This window comes from Spea bombifrons, chromosome 5, assembly GCF_027358695.1.
Source record: "Spea bombifrons isolate aSpeBom1 chromosome 5, aSpeBom1.2.pri, whole genome shotgun sequence".
NCBI lineage: Eukaryota > Metazoa > Chordata > Amphibia > Anura > Pelobatidae > Spea > Spea bombifrons.
The window spans coordinates 58807473-58827556 of record NC_071091.1 but is presented as its reverse complement, the minus strand read 5'-3'; the positions used below and the strand labels follow the sequence as shown (position 1 = coordinate 58827556).

Below are 20084 nucleotides of genomic sequence, written 5' to 3'. Positions count from 1 at the left end.
TAATTTAAGAGAAACCACTTCATGTAAAGGAACCAGACAGCCATCATATGCATTAAAGTGCACATCACAACGAGAGTATCCCTTTAAAATCTGCAGATTTGCGTGGTTTTTCTTCCCATGCCATCCTTCTTGCATGTGTGGCGGTCAACATATGCCATTAAACAGTATCAATGTTGTTCCATTTTAACAAAAACACATTCCACATGACAATGCACCTGGCCATTTCTGTCCATTTAGAGAGTATGGAGAGATTAGAAAGAAAATGAATATGACTAAACCAGGATTAAGGAAAGCAAATTGTACTTGCAATAAGTAAACAACATAATACATTTGATTGCTACTTGTGGAGGCTTTTAAATCAGGGTCAGCATTCACATACAAATCTCAAACTTAAATTAAATAAAAAAGGAAATTCTATGCATTATGTATTACAATACCTTTTATAAAACCAGTGCTGCGGATTTGCTTGCAGAGCAATTACATTCGCCAACACGCTTTGTGTACCACCTTCTACTTGTTTCAGCAGGCTTTACATATGCCTTTTTTCCATAACGTATGGAAATGTTAATGCTTAATTAATTACAGCAATCATTTTTTAAGATGTTCAGTACAAAGCTAGATCTAGCAGTCAGTGTTGAGCCTTACGTAATGAAGAAGCCCCACTATGAACCTAACACGAGGTGTGCGGAGTGGATTACCATAGCGCTGCACGCAGAAGGTGGACAGGGCTGCGCCGGGTGACAGGGTGCCAAGCACGGGTGGCCACAGTCTGGCCTCGGCAGGGTACACGGCTGCTTGCAGTCTTCATCGATGAGGCACTCTCCTTTGTGACAGATCCTCTTACATTTGTGCATGCCGCATTTTAACATCTGGTTGCAGCGCAGACCACACGAGATGTCACTGAGGTGACACGGGATATTGTTTCTAATCTGTGGGAAAGAAGACAGTGAAATCCTTAATAGAGAAAATTCCTTCCTCTCCCATACTAGCCCTTAGCGTGTCGTCCTACATATCAGTGGATGGAACGTAAAATGTTATTAAATTAAAGCTAATTGAGCCGAAAAACCTTAGTTTCATCCCTATTTCTCCTTCGGGACACCAACATGCCTACTTGTTAATATACATTCATACACAGAGACTCTACCAATGTCTCTTGCGTGTTAATTTCAAAACTGAGAGATATGGAATAAATACATTCTGAAAATGGGCTTTGGTCACACAGCTTTAAGAATATTGTTAAAAAAAGCGCAAAAGTGTGTTCAGCATCCAAACCACCACCATTAAACCCACCAAAAGCAGTTTGTGGACACATAAGAGAGCAGTTGGGCCATAGCCATTCTGCTCCTGGAACCTAATGCTGATATATATAAAAATATTTTTTTAGGTGCCATTAACCCCTTAATGACAAAGCCTGTACATGTACGTGCTCAAAATGCATTGTTTTCAATGCGTTTAGGGACCGCCCATTGTCCTTAAGGGGTTAATCTGGCACGTTACAGACATGCTCCTGAAATGGGGGATAACATTTTATTTTGGTAACATTTTATTAAGAAGAAAAGCTTAAAAATGTACCCCGAGACAGCAAGGGATACAGTGCCTATTATACAAATAGTCAGGTGAAGAAGTGGGAATTCTCACAGCAAAAATACAAATCTGACGTGTAAACCTTACAACGCAAACACAGCGGTGGCATAAATGAAACATTTATTCCAGGCGTATGATGTGCATCAGATAGCACAGTCGTGATGGAAAGCCTGCTTTGTTGAAAGCATTACGGTTTCCATGGAGATTCCTTTCTTTAGAGCATCTGACAACCAAGTCATATTACCAACTTCTGTAGCTGTTCATGATCCATACACACAAGCGACATCATTCTTTCTTTGCAATTGTTCCGGAACCTCCAAAAAAGATCCCCAGTGCGTGTTGTCGGCAGGAGCACTGCAGCCCTGCGTGCCCGAGAGTCTAGATTTATGGTTATAAACGTGTATGTCACATCCGCATGCCTCATACATACCCCGTTGTCTCGCAAACTACCACTTAGATTAACGTGGGCAAAATATGGTAGAGTCGCCGGACGCTCAGCCATACATTCAGATGCCAATAAAAAGTAGTGGTGCTTACCTCGTGTTTTCCCATACACCATTTCTGGGTAAGGTATGTGCAAGGGGGACACTTCTCCTCGCTGTGACATGAATGAAAAACTGCAGAATTAAATAAAAAGCTACATCAACAAAGTGCTTGAAAACAGACCATTAGAGTGATATTTCATCACTTCAACAAAATCAAAGAAACCCTGAACTTCGGCAACTTTGTGACCATTCCTTCTTCTTATTAAGAATGCCCTACAACAGGCTGTCATCCCCACTAGAATAGTCTGATTATTGTGGTGTCGAACGGAACATGCAATGGCTAGTTAACATCAAACGTTTTCTTTCCCCACACAAACAGGGCTCATGGTTTTCAAACTAAATACTTACCCGGATGATCACACTCATGTTGTCTGGTACAAGAGTTTTTACACTCTGGTGGTCTGGTGCCGCAAGGTATCGGAGGAAAAATCACAGACTCCCCACAGTAGCACGTAAGTTCATCAAAACCTTTTAGCAAAACAAAAAAAGATGTCGAAATATATTTTTTAATATCCTAAAACAGCAAATCTACAAACCTATATCAAAAAAAATAAGCAGAATAGTCGTTTGAAATATTTATGTCAATTATTTTTTTAAACATTATGTTTTGTTTCTCCTCTGTTGGACTGTGGGATACCATAGTGAAGCTAAAGCATTACAATTGGCCTTACACGTAATTATTTTTGGAGGAGGGAAACAAATCTCCAAATTCAGAGTGCATGTAGTTAACATTTAACTCAATCTAAAGGGCTCAGTAATCTTCACAAAGAGATCTTAAGTGGAGAATTAGCTCTATGAGATCAAGAAGGAATGATGTCTCTTCTTGATCAGAGGGCAAGTAACGGTGACAAACTTGGGCTAAGCTAGGGATATATAAATGTTAAAGAGAAGCAAGTCTCTAAATCTTTGTCAAATGTTGTTTAAAGTCTAAAATATGCTCTACAGTGAAAGAATAGCAGCAGATCAAATGCAATCGCTCACTTGTTTGCCAGCAGGTCTGACAGTTGCCACGGTGACAAGGCTGATCACATCTGTGAATGCCACAGTTCAGTTTATGTCCACAAATTAAGGAGCACTTGTGTTCTTTGTCCTAAAAGCACAAAACATGCACAATTCCATGGAAAAATAAACACAACAAATTCAAACTCACATAAATACATTCACAGATTCACTTATTATGTATTTTTAGATAGCGCCATCATATTCCATAGCGCCGTACAACGGGTAAACAGGACATGACATGTAGTATATAACATAGCAATCAGACAGAAACAATAGGTGAGCAGGACCCGGCTCAAACGAGCTTCCAATCTAGAGGATTTATAAGATGGGGGGCAAGAGCCTAGCTGAATCATTCACTAGCTCAATTCACGCCTGACGAGAGGGCAATCAATAACAAGCAGCCATGATTAGTAATATTATGTTCTCTAGTTTTGAACAAAGCATTAACCCGCATGCCAAGACAATCATCATTTCTAAGTAATGCTACCAATCAGAGAGGATCAGGGGTTTTTTTTAGCCCCTGATGGCCCTCTGCCTCTGTCTCCAGGTTCCATTACTTAGGCCCACCAGGTACAGAAACTGTTATTGACATTTTTTTTTCTTACATTTAAAAAAACTAAAATACAAGCGCCTTTCTTATAGCAGCCATGACAGAGGAATCAGTTTCCCGAGCTCTATGCATAATGCTATCTCTGATTCTTAAGCTAATGATCACTTGAAGCAGGTTGCACTAAAAGCCTTCTGTATAAATGGTTCTGGGTCACTTCACCACTTATTTTTAATTAATATTGTATTAAAAGATACAATGTATGTGGACACCTGACCATCGCATCTATATGAACTGGTTGGTCATCCTATTCCAAAACCATCTGCATTAATATTGAGTTACCCTCCCCTTGGTGGCTGTAAGAACCTCCACTCTACTGGGAAGGCTTTCCACAAGACTTTGGGATGTGTCTGTAGGAATTTGTGCCCATTCTCCCAAAAGAGCATTTGTGAGGTCAGCCTGACTTCCAATCTGCATTCCTATTTATGCCAAAGGTGTTCAGTGGGCTTAAGGTCAGTGATGTGTATATGCCACTGGAGTTCCTCCATACCAAACTCTCCAAACCTTTTCTTGCTTTGTGCACGAAGCTGCTTCCAGAGCAGTTTGGGAATCTGTAGTGAGTGAGTGAGGCTAGAAAGGACAGGCAATTTTTATATGCGTGTAGCTTCACGACTCAGCAGCCCCGCTCTGTGAGAGTTTGTGGTCTATCCCTTCATTGCTGAGCTGTTGTTACTCCTAGACGCTTCCACTATAACAACACTTACAGTCTACCAGGGCAGAAATTTCACAAACTGAGTTCTTCAGCACGTCCAATTCTACTGCCAATGTTCGTCTATTGTTAGCAATTGGTGAGGCTGAAATATCTAAACTCAATAATTAGGAGGGGTGTCCACATACATTATACACCATATGGCCAAATGTAAGTGTCGCATATGAGGATGGAGGCTATGGCAGGTTTATTTTTTCTGGTAAGATTACTTTCTTTTTTATTTTTAGACACTTTATTTTCAAGCTGTTAAAACACTTTTATACAAAGATAATTTAGAATGCATGCATTGATTGTTTTACACTTTATACAGTATCATTCCTGTTCTTTGTGCATAAATCATGGCTTCTAAGGACTTAATTTAGTACACATGTGCATAGGGCATAAAACAATTTAAACCACCGTACAGGGAGCCAAAGACATAGTTGTGTTAAAGCTATCTGACTATCTAAACGTTCTTTGAAATAAGGATTTTACTGATATGACTGAACAAACCCCCCAAAACAGAGACCTTACCACGCAGCAAATATCATTGCATTTATGCCTTCCGCACTGACGCTTCTTATTGCAGCGTTTATCACAGACAAACGTAAGGTCCTCTGCAGAAGAAAAAAAAAGAGATACAATCAAGTACTATTTTTGCAAGATCTCTGGTTCCCAACATCTAAACCGAGATGGTTGCGAGGTGATTTATATTGGACTTAAAACTGAAATGTAACATAGGGGGTAGCGAGAAAGTTTCTATTATTTGACGCTTATCTACTGCCAATATATTGCTACTCTTTCCAGAGACAGAGAACATCAAAAGCTGATTTCCTGGTGACCATCTGTAAAATCCTACATCACAGCCAACGATTTATCCTTTCCAAAGCCAAGAACTCAGAGGCACTTCACAAACCATGTCCTGTCACCACAGCAGGAGAGTCCTGCTCTACAGTTGTCCGTCTCAGCACGAGTCCACTACGTGTTTTACACGATGTGGATTAATATTAGATAAAAGGAGCTGGATTTACGTTCACTTCCCAGCAAGCACCATGGAGCACAAACGTGGAAATGAGACAAGCTAACAAAACACATATTACAAATAAAAATGCAAACAAATAATTTGGAAAAATATATTTTTAATGTCATAAACTACAACAGCCTCACGCAGCTCATTGACCATTGTTTTTTTTTTTTAAAGGAGCTTGCAGCACTATTTATATAAGATTCCAAGAGTTTCAACAGATTCCTACTTCAACGTCACCTCGTATGCTTTTCATTTATTTTGTGTTGCCAAAAGCAGAAAAATTAGCTTAAGATGTGCAGGTGTTTGATGCACAATAGGTTTGTCACCTATACACTCGAGCACTCCTTCTGACCACTGACAACGAATGCACCCATGGTCTACAGGTAACCCCAACTCCATCCCCATCTCCATTCTTACCTTCACTCTGGATCAGCGCACATGGAACTTCCTGTAGAGCAAAACAAAGAACCAAGGAGGTTATGCAAGTTCTCATCTCATTTACAGCTGTTTCCATGCTAAGCGGATAGCATAAAAGCGCCACGTAATAGGAATATTGAACATAATAGTAAGAAAGACTTCACGTAGCACACAGCACATTGAATTTATTTCTGCTTTTCCATCCATCGGTGCTACGCAGCAGGGCATAGCAGTAGAGGAAACTGACTTTGTTTTCAGCTTATGGATTTGTTCCATTTCAGGACACTATAGTCACAATTACTGTGTGAACTGTGAGCTATTAGTGGCAACAAATGTGATGGGGTCTGCGTTCTCCACCAGGCTATTTCCACTAATGCACAGGGCTTTCTAAACACATTCAATGCTCATGTGTTTACAGGTTCATTCAATGACAGGTATTAAGAAAGCGAGCTCTATTACGCCAAAAAGCATTTGGACAGCTGGAGCCCTTTTTATAAAAAACCCAACCTGCTACTTTCTTGACAGCAGAGCAATTTACAGAAATACACAAACAAATGAAGGTGTTACATTTCTTCGAAACGCGCGTGTTATGCTCCTGCTGAAAGCTAATTTATTTTTCCGTTACTGATATTAAAGGGTAATATTTTTGTAAAAGCGTAATGGAGACAATTTTGAACATCATTTTCCCCCCGATATCACTTGTGCAGGCCTTCCCTCCTTGCTCGGCTGTATCTGAATTGCACAAAGCCTACTGCGGATGCACTGATGGAATATTAATTCATCACAAACACCAAGGCTCAGCCAGGTGAGTTTACCGAGGACGGGGTTAAAGTAAACTCAAGACAGCTTATGAACCACTCAGCAAGTCCCACGCATTAATGTCTTTCCTGGAATTAAATTTCAATGTAAGAAAAATTCAAACTGCATCTAATGGCATGAAGCGCATGGCTCTACAACACAACCCAGCAGATGCAGGAGGGAAGTCCTACAGAGAGGTGGGGAAAATGCAACACGCCTATAACTAAAGCTATGCATTGAGTTTAACAAAGTAACCAGAAACAATGGAAAAAAAACAAGCCAATCCTATACCTTTGTTTTGAAGCCGCACCGGCAAGATATGTTAGAGTTGCGGGAACAAGGGCCGCATTCACCTTCGTGACAGAGGTTCTCACAGGTGTGAATAAAATCTGAGTGGGAGAAATTGAAGAAATTAAAAATGAGGGTAATTTTTTTTTTTTTTTTTTTAGACTATATATATCCTTTTCTTGAAAAAGTATGGGTAAATATTTGGACATTATTGAAGTCAATATTTCACAGTTCAGTATACGAATTTTAATAATGTCGCGGCCCATGCACTGGTCTCATTAACGGCAGTGTGCCAACAACAGAAACTGTCATGGATCCAACTGTCACGGTCTGCATGCAGGCTCTACTTACCATGAGAGCCACAAGGCAGAGGCTTGCCACAGGTTTTTCCACAAGAAGGTATCGGGTCCATGCAGGTCTTCCTGTCCACACACCCCAGCTCCAACAGTTTGCTCAAAGGCGTCTGTCCGCAGGGGCAAAAACGGACAACTTGAGGGAGCCGAGGACATGGCTGGCAAGGCTGAGGGTGACAAACTTCAGTACAGCCATGCTTCCCACAGTTCAGTTTCCTGCAGGTGGAAAAACAAATGCCAAATCTGTTCCAAGAAGCCTACGGATAGGATTGCTGAAAGGGTGTTAGATGAGTGACATAAGGTCCAATGGAAGTGATAGGAACTTAAACATGCATTGAGTAAGACAAATGGCTATCCTGGATCCAAGACAAGGACCAAGGACAGATTAAGGTCTTTACATCAGCAAAAAACAAACAGACTAGATGGATTGGATTGTTCTTATCCGATGACAAATTCTAGGTTTCTAAGACACTGCTTGCTACAGTTTACAATCCGTTTCGCTGCTTTGCGGTAAATAAATTTCAGACTGTCCACTAGAATAACTCCCAATCTGTAAATGCAATCCACAAAATATTCTGCATTGGGTAGATTATCAAAATAATAAGGGCATGATGATACCAACTTTTTTTTTTTAATCTACCGACGTTAGTTGGTTTAATTAAGGTTACATATAATGAAAGTTGCATACATGCTGCGTAGACAATTTATCGGCCGTACAATGCTGAGCCTTACTTGCCACAAAGTTTCTGGCAGGAGAAGTTTCCAAATCCATCGTAGTTATCTTTGTCTGTTCCACACGGCACATCCCGGGAACTCCCACCACAGTAGCATGCTGGCAACAAAAAGAGAAAGCTATTGAAACAAGATATAGTTCCATGTGTTGGCTTCTAACAGACCAAACATAAGCTTGGGATCCTCTATGCAAAGCAATTAACTATGCGGTCAAACGAGTAAGGAATGTGGCTATAGAATACCCAGGAATTAAACAATAATATACTAGTTTAACCACACTTGTGTTCTTTGTGTACTAGCGGAAGGATGCCGGCCAAATCATGTCAAGATGTAAAGCTGATAAGCAGAGTTTATAGAGAGAGGAGCCTTCAGATACAAGCCTATGAGAGCAGCTGCTAGGTACTGTTATTTATTCACAACGGGTAAGATTAACCAGCACCTACTCGGGGTACATGAATGACTTGGTCATTGCAACCAAGGGAGCATTCCCCACGTAAACTCCTTCTCAACAATGAAAAGTTATAGGAGACGGTAAGTCAATGACATATCTTCTGTAGGAACACCAAGGTTACAAATGAAACCAGTGCTGATGGGGGATGAAGTTCATACCCACTAACCATAATGTGGATCTTTTTTATTTTTAAAGATAGCAACTCTTTACACAAGTAGTTAAGAAATGTGTACTGGTCATTGAAGCGACAGGGAAACTTTGCATTTCGGATAGAAGAAAATTTGCGGTGACATTATTGCCGCTGGTTTCTTGATAATATTAACCCGATAATAACGCAGGCAGTGTCAGCACTTACCTTGATGTATAATTTGCTGGCACGCGGGGCATTTCCCGGCGTGACACACCTGAGTACAGCTGTGCTCCCCGCAGTTTAGCAGAGTCCCGCAAACATCAGTACAGTGCATGGTAGAGGACAGTCCACAGCGAACAGACTGGCTGCAAGGAACACAGCAATTGTTATTCAAAAGACTAATTCCTAAAGAATAATAAAAAAACAAAGAGTTAGAAGATATCCTTATTACCCTCATCCCATTTTTCCTCCTTCTAACAACTTTGAGGACTAAAATGTTCACTTGCTGCCTAATATCTCGCACCCAGTGACAGCTGCCATGATAACAAGATCGGTGTATATGTACTTATTTAAAATGCCCCCTACATACATACACACACACACACACCACATCTCCCTCACACATTACCATATGTATACACACTTTCATTCGTAAACTTGCTACTATGGAAAGCCGATGGTGAGTGGTGGCAACTCAGTCAAAACGAGCAAGAACAATGGAGCACAGGGGGACAATCTGCCGTGTCTTCTAAAGGAAAGTACTTCATATACTTTGTTGGTGGGTCTGTATTGGACATTAGGGCATATGTCATGTGGATTTCATATAACAACTCTACATTCCTGAAACATTGGATAGATCCCAAAATTCCGGGACCTCTCTCCGGGGAAACCTGGAACACACGGTCACCCTAATTATACTCCATAGACCCAAATCACTTTGGGTAGTTTTACTATGCATTTAACACACCGTTAGATACTTTATACTGTCTTTGTAACAACAAATAAGCCTTCTTTTGAGCTTCCGGTTATTCTTTTTCTTTGTATGGAGTTAGAATTAGAATTCCCTCAAAAGGACTGCAGCTCATACATGCACTACTGAAGTATGGTTGCAGCAACGCTTAGCATTGACCAAGCATGAGCATCTAAAGAACACACGTGTTCTTATGGTTGTTTTATCAGATACACATACAGTATTGCTGATGTTGGCTCTGGGCTCCTTTTGATATGGAGTGATGGAGTAAATTGTCACTGGGACGAGGATACCATAATTAGAATCCATGGAAAACTCAAGAAAACAGGTTTATTTACCTTTGGCTTATCATTAAAAGAAATCACAACAACATTTGCCCGAAGCCAAATTTATACATTAATTTAGAAGCACTAATTGTTTATAAAACGAGAGAGAATATTACTAGGCTAATGAGACATTTTATAATTTCCATAAACTTCTGCTGTACAAAATCGACCACATTAATTACATTTCCATATTACTCACTACACTGTCATATGCCACTGCGGCTGTGCCAGAGGAATAGACGCACATATACCCCATATGGCCGGTACGTGGGGATATAATGACACAAGCCTCTCAAATATTCTACATAATATGTTTGCAATTTTTTTTTAAATCTCCTTGCCTACAGGAAAGGCTCTTGGCATATTGAAACGTATTACTGCATTCTAATGCCAACCCAAGAAATATTCACCTGCAATGAAGAGTGAGATCAAGCTGTCACCAAATGAGCTCCAGAAGGTAGTGCAGAGCACCGAGAAGAACCCATTAGCACACCTCTCCTCACTCATTAAGTGCAGAACAATCATAAAAATGAGTTATCTGTTGAATTTAAGCCATTAACCAATACCAGATGTGCAGGTCTGACAATCCAGTAACTTGTAACCTTTAGAATTACCAGGTAAGCAGCAAACAAGCAGAGCCAAAATGTTTAACCCCCCCAAAACAGCATCCCGCATACATGGGTTACTGTTCCAATACCCAAATGTAGAAGTACAAGACCAGAAACTAGATGAAAATACATGGCTTACATTAAAAAAAATCCACAGTCGAGGGAGATGCAAGTAAGCGATAAAATCAGGGAGAGGGTGGATGTAAAATAATACACCCATCCTCAACATCTTCAGTGTTATTTATGGGACACTACAATTTTAGAGCAATGACAAAGCATTTGATTTAAAGCATTAATATGACACTTGTCTGACACAGGTTAAAATGGAAATATCAATAAATATTTTTACCCACTTCAGAAAGCAAGAATGTATGAAACTAAAAGTTTACTTTGCAAGCCAACAATTCTTTACCACCGACTCTGTAAGCGCAAACTGGTGCTTTCTAATTAATGCCAGAACGAAAAATACAAATAATCCGCTAAAATGTCCGCTAAAATTGTCCTGTCTTGAAAAATGTCCACATGTTATGGACAAGGAGGAATAAAATATTTAAGAAAATGTAAATAAAGCCATTTTTTAAATTTCAGTAACATTTAAATAGTACTATATCATTGGGACAGGCTTCCAATTGGAGCATAGTAGCTAAAGAGGATATAACGCACGCATGGAATAAGTCTACAGAAACCATATTATATGCCCGTACCTTTGGTTAATGTATGATGGGCCTACTCAAATTTTTTAATAATTAGAACTTTGGACGTTAGTCTCTGCATATTACATTTTAAGGTTTCGTTTAAGCATTTTGTGCAGTCCTGGCTTACGGTCCGACACTTGCATCTCGTGGAAATCGCAAATGCATTTAGAACTCCTGCATGAGTCTAGCCAACAAGCAGAAAAACCAAAGTCAGAGGCACCAACCCTTCCCTTCCGCAAACTTGTAATTAATTGAATTTCGTGCTTTTCCCTTAAAATGAATGAACTGAATGCCTAGTTCATCTGCAAAATCAAAACATGAGCTCTTGAATACTAACAGGTCATTCACTCACCTTGTTCTTCCACATTCGCAGGTCTTTGTCGTATAGGCAGGGCACGATGGACAGGGACCAGGATGACACAGACTGCATGAGAAACATGTCAACATGTCAATGTCACCATATGCACAGCTATTCATTTTAATACCCAATTACATATTTACAGGGCCGGCCCTATAATGGGGCAGACTGGGGCAATTGCCCCAGGCGGCACTTTAGAAGGGGCGGCACTTTGCCGCCCCAAGCGCTTTTTTTTTTTTTTTGAAGCGGAGGAGAGAGAGAGGGGCACCGAGTAGTTTTCGCTTACCCGCTCGGCGCCCCTCTCTCTCTCTCCTCTGCGGCGCAGACTGTTTAAAGGTAAGTACCGGGGGGGGATCGTAGATTATGGCGTCGGCGAAGTTTAAAATGCCCCCCCCCGACGTCGGCGGGGGGGGGGGGGGGGCGTCGTTTTAAACTTCGCCCCAGGCGGCGTTAAGTCTTCGGCCGGCCCTGCATATTTAACAATCTGACATGGCTCATGATTTAGCCTCGTGTTTCAGATTCCTTCTCAATTTAAACTTTCAGTAATTAAGTGTACTTGCTTCTTTTCCTTTAAAAACCAAACCTTGCCAATAAATTGGACAACCTACAAAAATGTCTTTTAAAAAGAAAGAATATTTGCTCTAGACGGCCATACAATACTCTAAACTTTCTGTCTCGGAGTACTCTGTGGCTTCGCCTTTACTTGCTCGGTTATCAGGCTACTTTGACATCTTTGCTGCCGGATGTAGTATTTAAGCAGTAATACAAGCTCTAAATTTACAGTAAAAGTGGGAGAACCCTTCCATATTAACCCCTTAAGGACCGGGCTCATTTTTCGTTTTCTACCCTGTGGGACCGAGGCTGTTTTGACACTTTTGTGGTGCTTGTGTTCAGGTGTAATTTTCTCCTCACCCATTTAGTGTACCCACATAAGTTATATATTGTTTTTTTCAGGACAAGATGGGCTTTCTTCAGATACCATTATTTTGATCGTATCATCTTATTTACTATAAAAAAAATAAAAAAAACATGGTGAAAAATTGAAAAAAAAGACATTTTATGACTTTTATTTGAAAAATCTTTTACTCACCTAAAAAAGCAAGTAAAAAAACTAGCTAAATAGATTCTACTACTTGTCCTGAGTTTAGAGATACCCAATGTTTTTATGTTTTTTTGCTGTTTTTTGTACGTTATAGGGCAATAAGTACAAGCAGCGTTTTATGATTTCCAAATCTTTTTTAACAAATCTGGTCAGTCTGCCTACATCTCCTCTTTGGAACATCTTTGAAGCCGGTTACCTCAATTTAACCCATTCAAACCATATATTTTTGAAAACTAGACACCCCAGGGTATTCCAAATGCTGTTATTTTAACCCTTTCCATGCACCAATTATACAACTACACTTTGTCAAACTTTGTAATAGTAATTTTTTTTATTTTTTTTTCCACACAAATTGTACTTTAGTTATAGATATACAGGTTCTGGTATATGTCACTATCAAACAACACCCCAATGTGTGTTCAGGAACATCTCCTGAGTACAGCGATACCCCACATGCATGGGTTTGTCAGATTGTTTGGCTGGTAAAAGGCTACTTTTGGGGCATGCGTAATTCAGGTGGTCATTTGGTCATTCTGCCTCCATCTCCTCTTTGGAATATCTTTGAAGCCGGTTAACTCAATTTAACCCATTCAAACCATATATTTTGGAAAACTAGACACCCCAGGGTATTCCGAATGCTGTTATTTTAACCCTTTCCATGCACCAATTATAGAACTACACTTTGTCAAACTTTGTAATAGTAATTTTTTTCACACAAATTGTACTTTAGTTATAGATATACAGGTTCTGGTATATGTCACTGTCAAACAACCCCCCAATATGTGTGCAGGAACATCTCCTGAGTGCAGTGATACCCGACATGCATGGGTTTGTCGGGTTGTTTCAGATTTAAAATGCCACATTTGGGAAGTGCGCTTTTTTTCTCCATTTTGGTCAGTCTGTACCTATGCCCTATCTGTGAGCTAGGCCACTCCAATTTACCCCATCAGCCATTTTTTTTTATATATTAGACACCCCTTGGGTATTTGAAGTGCTTTTATTTTAACTCTTTGAGATTTTTGAGAAATTTTAGCACTTGCTCAAAATAATAAACTTTATTTTTTTATTTTTTTTATTTTTTTAATACTTTTTTTATATTTTTTTTTACACATTTTGCTGGTACTGGATGGTTCATCTAGTGACATCACTGCATAATTATTTTTAAATGTTAGCACATTTTTTTTGTTTTTTTTTTCCATTTTTTTTTTTTTATTATTATTTTTTTTGAATATTTTACTAATCACATAGTGATTAGAAAGCTGGGCTCCATTGACTTGCATGGTTGAATGCAGTACCTGTATTCAACCAGCAAGTGGAGCCAGTTCTCTAGAGGGTCTGGAGACCATCTAGCAAAGTTTTTCTTGTTTGTTTTTTTTACAGAGCGGCGGCCATCTTACTTGATGGCGAAGATCACCGGCAGCTGCGGCTGTGACCGCTCTCCGGAGCGGTCACAGCCCACCTAAAGGTAAGTGTTTGGTGTCGCTGGATGCCTCCTGATCGAGGCATTCCAGCGACACCATTTAAGTTTAGGAGGCGATCGTTGATCGCCTCCTAAACGCTTTTAAAACGGGCGTCCGCCGCCATACAATGTATGGCGGCTGTTGACGCCCCGGGGAGGGGCCAGACATGGCCCCCGATGCCGATCTCGGCCTTGCTGAATGCCTCGACATCGAGGCATTGCAGCAAGGCCGTTTAAGCGAAGAAAGTGATCCTTGATCACTTTCTAAGCTTATTTAACTTTTTGACGGTTCAGGACCGTCAAAGGTCATTTAGTGACCTTCTTGTCATGACGGTCCTGAACCGGCAAAGGTCGCGAAGGGGTTAATAGAACGAATGCAGCAGGCCCTCACTCATTCGGCAAGGTTCGTTGTTAAACCTATGGAAAACACCAGGTCCTAGAGTTTTGGTGTCAACTTCCTCACTTGACTATTCATTATGAAGGACCAACACAGGCATGTTTCAAAAAGGTACAATGTGGATGAGGAGAATGAAGAAATCTCACAGTTTTGGTCATACATTATCCAGGGCCAGCCAAGCTCTTCCTGCAGCAGGAGCTCACCTGGGGTGGACCTTTATATTGTATAGCAAAGTGAAGAAAAGAAAAATGACAGGAAAGCCCTTCGCTTACATGTTGCAGGTGTGAGGACAGTCCAGGGCCGCTCGCTTCTTTCCACAGAGCTCGCCACAGCTGTGAGGAATCTCATTTCTATTCCATTCAGGATGGTTAACCTTGCCTAAGGAAAATAATAAAATCAATATAACATGATGAGAAGGTGTCATCACCACATCTTGGGACAGATGGGATGACATCAATGTAAATACACCATGCCACCAGGTCTGACGTTTAGTGAAATTACCGGCACATTTCAATAAAAGCCTTCAAGTCGAGAAGGATTTTTTGTCCCTTTGAGATGATATTACTGTCTCTGGGGTTTTCCTCCCTTCTTCTGGAACAACTAATATGGATATGTTTGTGGAATAGTTGAACTTGATGAACTGTGTGTCTTTTATCAACCATATTAACTATGTAACTAGTGCCAGACTCACCGCAAAAGCAGGTGTAGATACTGGGAACTCGAGAGGTAACATTTTGGCAGGCCGGGCAACGCCATCCACTGTTACCATCTGTAGAGAAAAAACATAAACCCATTAATGTTATTACAGTTTTTTCCCTAAATGCGGGTGGCTTGAGCTTCACAATACTCAAAGTTTATATACAAATACTATTCACCAGTGAGTCTTACATGAACACTGAGATTTTATGGTCGAGAGACTGGACGCTTTTCCTACAAATATCTTAAAAAATTCATTAACCCCTGTGGTTCAATAACGTACAATACTACTTGAGAGGCTGCAATAAAATGAGTCAGAAATGATATTCCTTTGATTTTCTGCATGTATCCTCCCCGTTTGGTTATTAAAACCATACAGCTTTAAGTTGGGACCTTGTTTGCATGTAGTTGGAGCTGAAGGGTTTTCAGGAAGTTGGGTACTGTAATTAAGTAGCACAATATCAGTAAGATCACAATTGCAATATTTAAGGATGCACAGTCATCTCATTATTTATTTAATTTACAAAAAAAAAAAACAAAATCGTACCAGTCCAATAATACAAATTGGATCTACATACTACCTGTGGCTTGATTCAATGACCAGGCTATAACGTCACACAACACTCAGAAGTAAGCAATGCAGTAAATGGATTTTTGCCCACCACAATCAATATTTTAACTAATTCTGTAATTAAAGTGTTAAATGCAAAGCTCTCTATATGAAAGAATAAAATGGCATACTATGTAAAAATAAAACCAAAATAGTTTAGTGATATGGAGTGCCTTGATAAGGATTTCTGGCGCAGAGTTAAATTACCCTGTTACCCTTCTTTAGAGGGAGCAGTCAGTCAGCAACCATATATTTTCTATCGCTTTTCACAAGCAGTGACGTGTGTAGACAGGTTGAGCCCTAAATGCCTTCGATGACTCCAGCAGCCTCAGAGTGCACAAGCACAGTGAAGTTGGTGAGCAGTACAAATATATTCAATAAAAATAGTGACTCACTCTGTGAATCAATGGAGATAACAGGTTTAGCCATTCTTTCAACGTACGTTACCCATCTCTATGCGAGCGTGGTGTACACCCGACACATCCGAGTTACAGCTTTATCCGCATAGCCAAAAAAATCTAAATAGACACAAATTCTCATTCATTTGACATCGTGCCCATCTAATGGATAGACTGACTTTGAGAGTTATTTCCGAAAGAGGAGGAGAGCGGTTTGCCCAATCTTGGATAAACAGCAGCAGATTTCTCAACAGATTTTCTGTACTTAACTGCCGGAAATCTAGTATCTTTCAATTCCTTCATTAAAAACATTATCATTGTCAGGGCTGTAACATACCCTGTCTACAATGTAATCCTTTACACAGGGGTTGGCTAAATACAGCACTGTTAGCAAAGTGTTCACTTAGCACAGGGGTCAGCAAATTTGGTTGAGATTTAGGAGCCAAAAATGTTTTCAATGATACTTATTAACACACATGCCACCATACGTACACACATGCACTCACACACATACATAGTAATATACTACTGTAACATACTTACACAGAAATACTAACACACATACATGTAAATACTAACACATATTAACACCCACATTAAGATACTTACACCCACAGAAATTGGGTGTAATGGTAATTTGGGAACAACTAACATACCCAAACAGTAACATTAACACATACACTCTAACATTTACATACACAAAGTAACATACATATATACACACACACACACACACACACCTTTGTTGGCTCAGGATGGTCTTACCCCGCGCCTAAACACAGTACACTAAGGGACCGCGATATGCCTGCTAAAGGTAGGGGGGGCTCAGCGTTTGTCATTTTGGCTCCTACCTGGCGCCTGAGGGTTTGTCAGGTCCTGACTTAGCATCAGGACTGATGATTCTTAAACCGTGGCATGTATCTGTGTCACAATCGCTTCCATACAGACTTGTGATAGTAACTAGTCGCTTCCATTCCGAGTTTTTTTAACAGGAGTCCCCTCCAGCGAGCCCGCTGTCCAGTCAATATCTTTGCTTGAAAAATACAGTTTACCTACGTATCATCATCACTATCACCACCTCAGGCCTAAACAATAAACAGCTCATATAACAGTGTCACATACGCTTAAGTGTTATGCAGGAAGGCTCTTACCTTACTTACTCTGCAGGAGATACTGATATATATATACACACACACACACACACACACACACACACACACACACACACACACACACACACACACACACACACACACACACACACACACACACATTATAAATGTGCATAAGGACAAGATCTAGAACCAGCACTCACACAGATCTTGAGACTGTGAATTCTCTCATGAGTCACTGCTTGGTAGTCGCATAGCCACTTCTTTAAGGTAAAGCAGCTCAGGTCCCAAGAATTCAACAGTCTCTCCTGTCCAGCATCCCCAACAGATGCAGTGAAGGTGATGCCATTTCTTACTTACCTGGATTATGAAATAATTTAAAGTATTCAGACAATGGCTGACTGACTGTTGGATTGTGAGGCAGGAATAAGCAAAGAGGTTTTCCACCTATTCCTTTCCTCCTACCCAGAGAGCACTAGCGGAGACGAAGATGATAAGAAATAGTGTACACTTTAACACCATGTTTAAAGCAGCTTCCTGCTCCTAGCTACTCCACGACGGGGCACGCTGGGAAAAGATCTCCTTTTCCAGTGGTTGAATGATGTGGCCCGACTGGCTCATCTTCCAGCACATAATGTGGTAGGTAATTCACTCTGCACCATAAGGATGGTGAAACAGTAGGCTGGGGTACATGGCACTTATATATAAAACAGAGTGCAGAATGAAGTGATGAAATCTTGAATGAATAAAATGAGTGAATGAAAAAAAAAAAAAAAAAGACAGCTCTATTAGGAGATGAGCAAGATAGCAAGCTGAACGAGACTTTAATGGTAGAATAACACTGGATTTTTCTATTCAATGTTCCTCTGTCTCTGACAATCAACGAGGCATTTCTCAGAAAAGTTGCCATAACAACAAGATTTTAAGAAAGATCAAAACACAAGAAGCATGTCACCGCTTTGTTGCTCATACCTCTGATTAATAAACCTTACAACACCGCAGCCTAAGCATGTTAAGGGCACAAAGAAAAAGCACACACACCAGTCAGCATTGATAAGGTAGCGGGTAACTTGCCTTCTGCTTGTGATGCTGGCGATCGAGCCCACTTCTTGATGCAGTTGAGGTGAAAAACATGGAAACAGCTTTGACAGCTCCAGACCGGGGCCATGACTCTCACCACCTCGCAGCACACCATGCACTCATACTTCTCAGCAGTCAGCTGCTCGATCAGAGACCCTGCAAAGCCAAGATAAACAGATTCATCAGCTCCATGTGTACCAAACTATCGGCTGTTGGAGGCAGACAAAAAAAAACACAAAACTTTTGGACGCACCAAAATATGGAGAACCCAAAAGTTTAGGTGGCAGCAGGTACATTATTAGCTGCTATAACTTCTTTGTTGTAGATGTTTTAACAAGCTTTGTATTTGGAAGGCTGCTGTCTCAGACAATATGATTCATTTTACAGATACTCAATGAGTTTCACTTTGTACCCAGATGACCCCTTGAATGGAGTTTCTGGCTCCTTCAGTGTGATTCTTGGCAATCACATATGCAGTGGAGAAAGATGTGACATCATTCTGACGTTCATGTACCATGTGTGGAGCACCTCTATCCACTATCATGTACAATGTGTAATTTTGTTGCACATGTACTTTAATGTGGTAAAAACATTTATACACTATAGAAACCATTTATATACAGAACATATATCACAGAAATATTGTATTTACCATATTTGCTCGATTATAAGACGACCCCCCCCGAAATTTGAATATAATTTAGGGAAAAATGAAAAAGCGTGAATATAAGTCGACCCTATAAGAAAAACGTTTTACTAGTAAATATTACATGTAAACTATTTTTTTATATTTAATAAAAACTATGATTGAGAAAAAGGCATTTTTTGTTTTTATTTCCCAACCTGGTCCCAGTTATGCACATCTGCCCCACAGATATGCCTTATACACCCCTATATGCCACTCTGCCCCCGATATTCCCTTTAACCCCCTATATGCCACTCTGCCTCACTCATATGCCTTTTAACCCCCTATATGCCACCCTGCCTCCCTGATATTCCTTTTTTAACCCCCTATATGCCACCCTGCCTCCCTGATATTCCTTTTAACCCCCTATATGCCACCCTGCATCCCTGATATTCTTTTTAACCCCCTATATGCCACTCTGCCTTTAGAAAGCACTTATACCCACCCTATGCCACTCTTACCCTCCCCCGACTTACCAGTGCTTCCCTAGACTTTTCCCCGTGCTTTAGATTCCTTGGTGTGTAGTGGTGGCAGCCGGTGGAGGTCTGCGCAATGCGCGCAGACAACCTCCGCTGCTGCTGCCGGCACTTCCGACGGGCTTCTATGAATGAGCACCAAAACATCATGTGACGACGCCAGGGCTCCGTCATAGAAGCTGGTAGGTCATCTTTCAGGTTCGTGGGCCCAACGTCCAATCGGGGGAGAAGACGTCACCAGATGCACCACCATATATTGCCTGGAGTTTAAGTTAGGGCAAAATGACGGCGCTTTTGGTGATGTCCTCTTCCCTAATTGAAGGAGGACTTTCCCGTCGGGTTACGTCTGCGGAGATGCGGACAAAGATAGAAGATGAAGTGGTTGGCAGAGAAGGTAGAGAAACATTTAGAGAGCGAGAGAAAGTGAACAAAAATGAGAGGGCAGAAAAACAGGCCAAAAACTAACCGAAAGCTGTAAAAAAAAAATAAT

General features: G+C 40.6%; 1 protein-coding gene across 1 annotated transcript in view; it reads right to left on the bottom strand.

The window, feature by feature from the left end:
• Positions 1–20084, bottom strand: part of NFX1 (nuclear transcription factor, X-box binding 1) — a 37354-nt gene that overhangs the window by 8772 nt on the left and 8498 nt on the right. Inside the window, exons 3-16 of the mRNA XM_053466925.1 lie at positions 18395–18589; positions 15229–15306; positions 14810–14915; positions 11574–11645; positions 8848–8987; positions 8042–8141; positions 7308–7525; positions 6960–7057; positions 5871–5901; positions 4961–5043; positions 3111–3219; positions 2478–2597; positions 2122–2201; positions 699–929 (exon numbers count right to left, since the gene is read on the bottom strand). Coding sequence (XP_053322900.1) covers positions 699–929; positions 2122–2201; positions 2478–2597; positions 3111–3219; positions 4961–5043; positions 5871–5901; positions 6960–7057; positions 7308–7525; positions 8042–8141; positions 8848–8987; positions 11574–11645; positions 14810–14915; positions 15229–15306; positions 18395–18589 — 1661 coding nt within the window. The remainder of the gene's footprint in view (positions 1–698; positions 930–2121; positions 2202–2477; positions 2598–3110; positions 3220–4960; positions 5044–5870; positions 5902–6959; positions 7058–7307; positions 7526–8041; positions 8142–8847; positions 8988–11573; positions 11646–14809; positions 14916–15228; positions 15307–18394; positions 18590–20084) is intronic.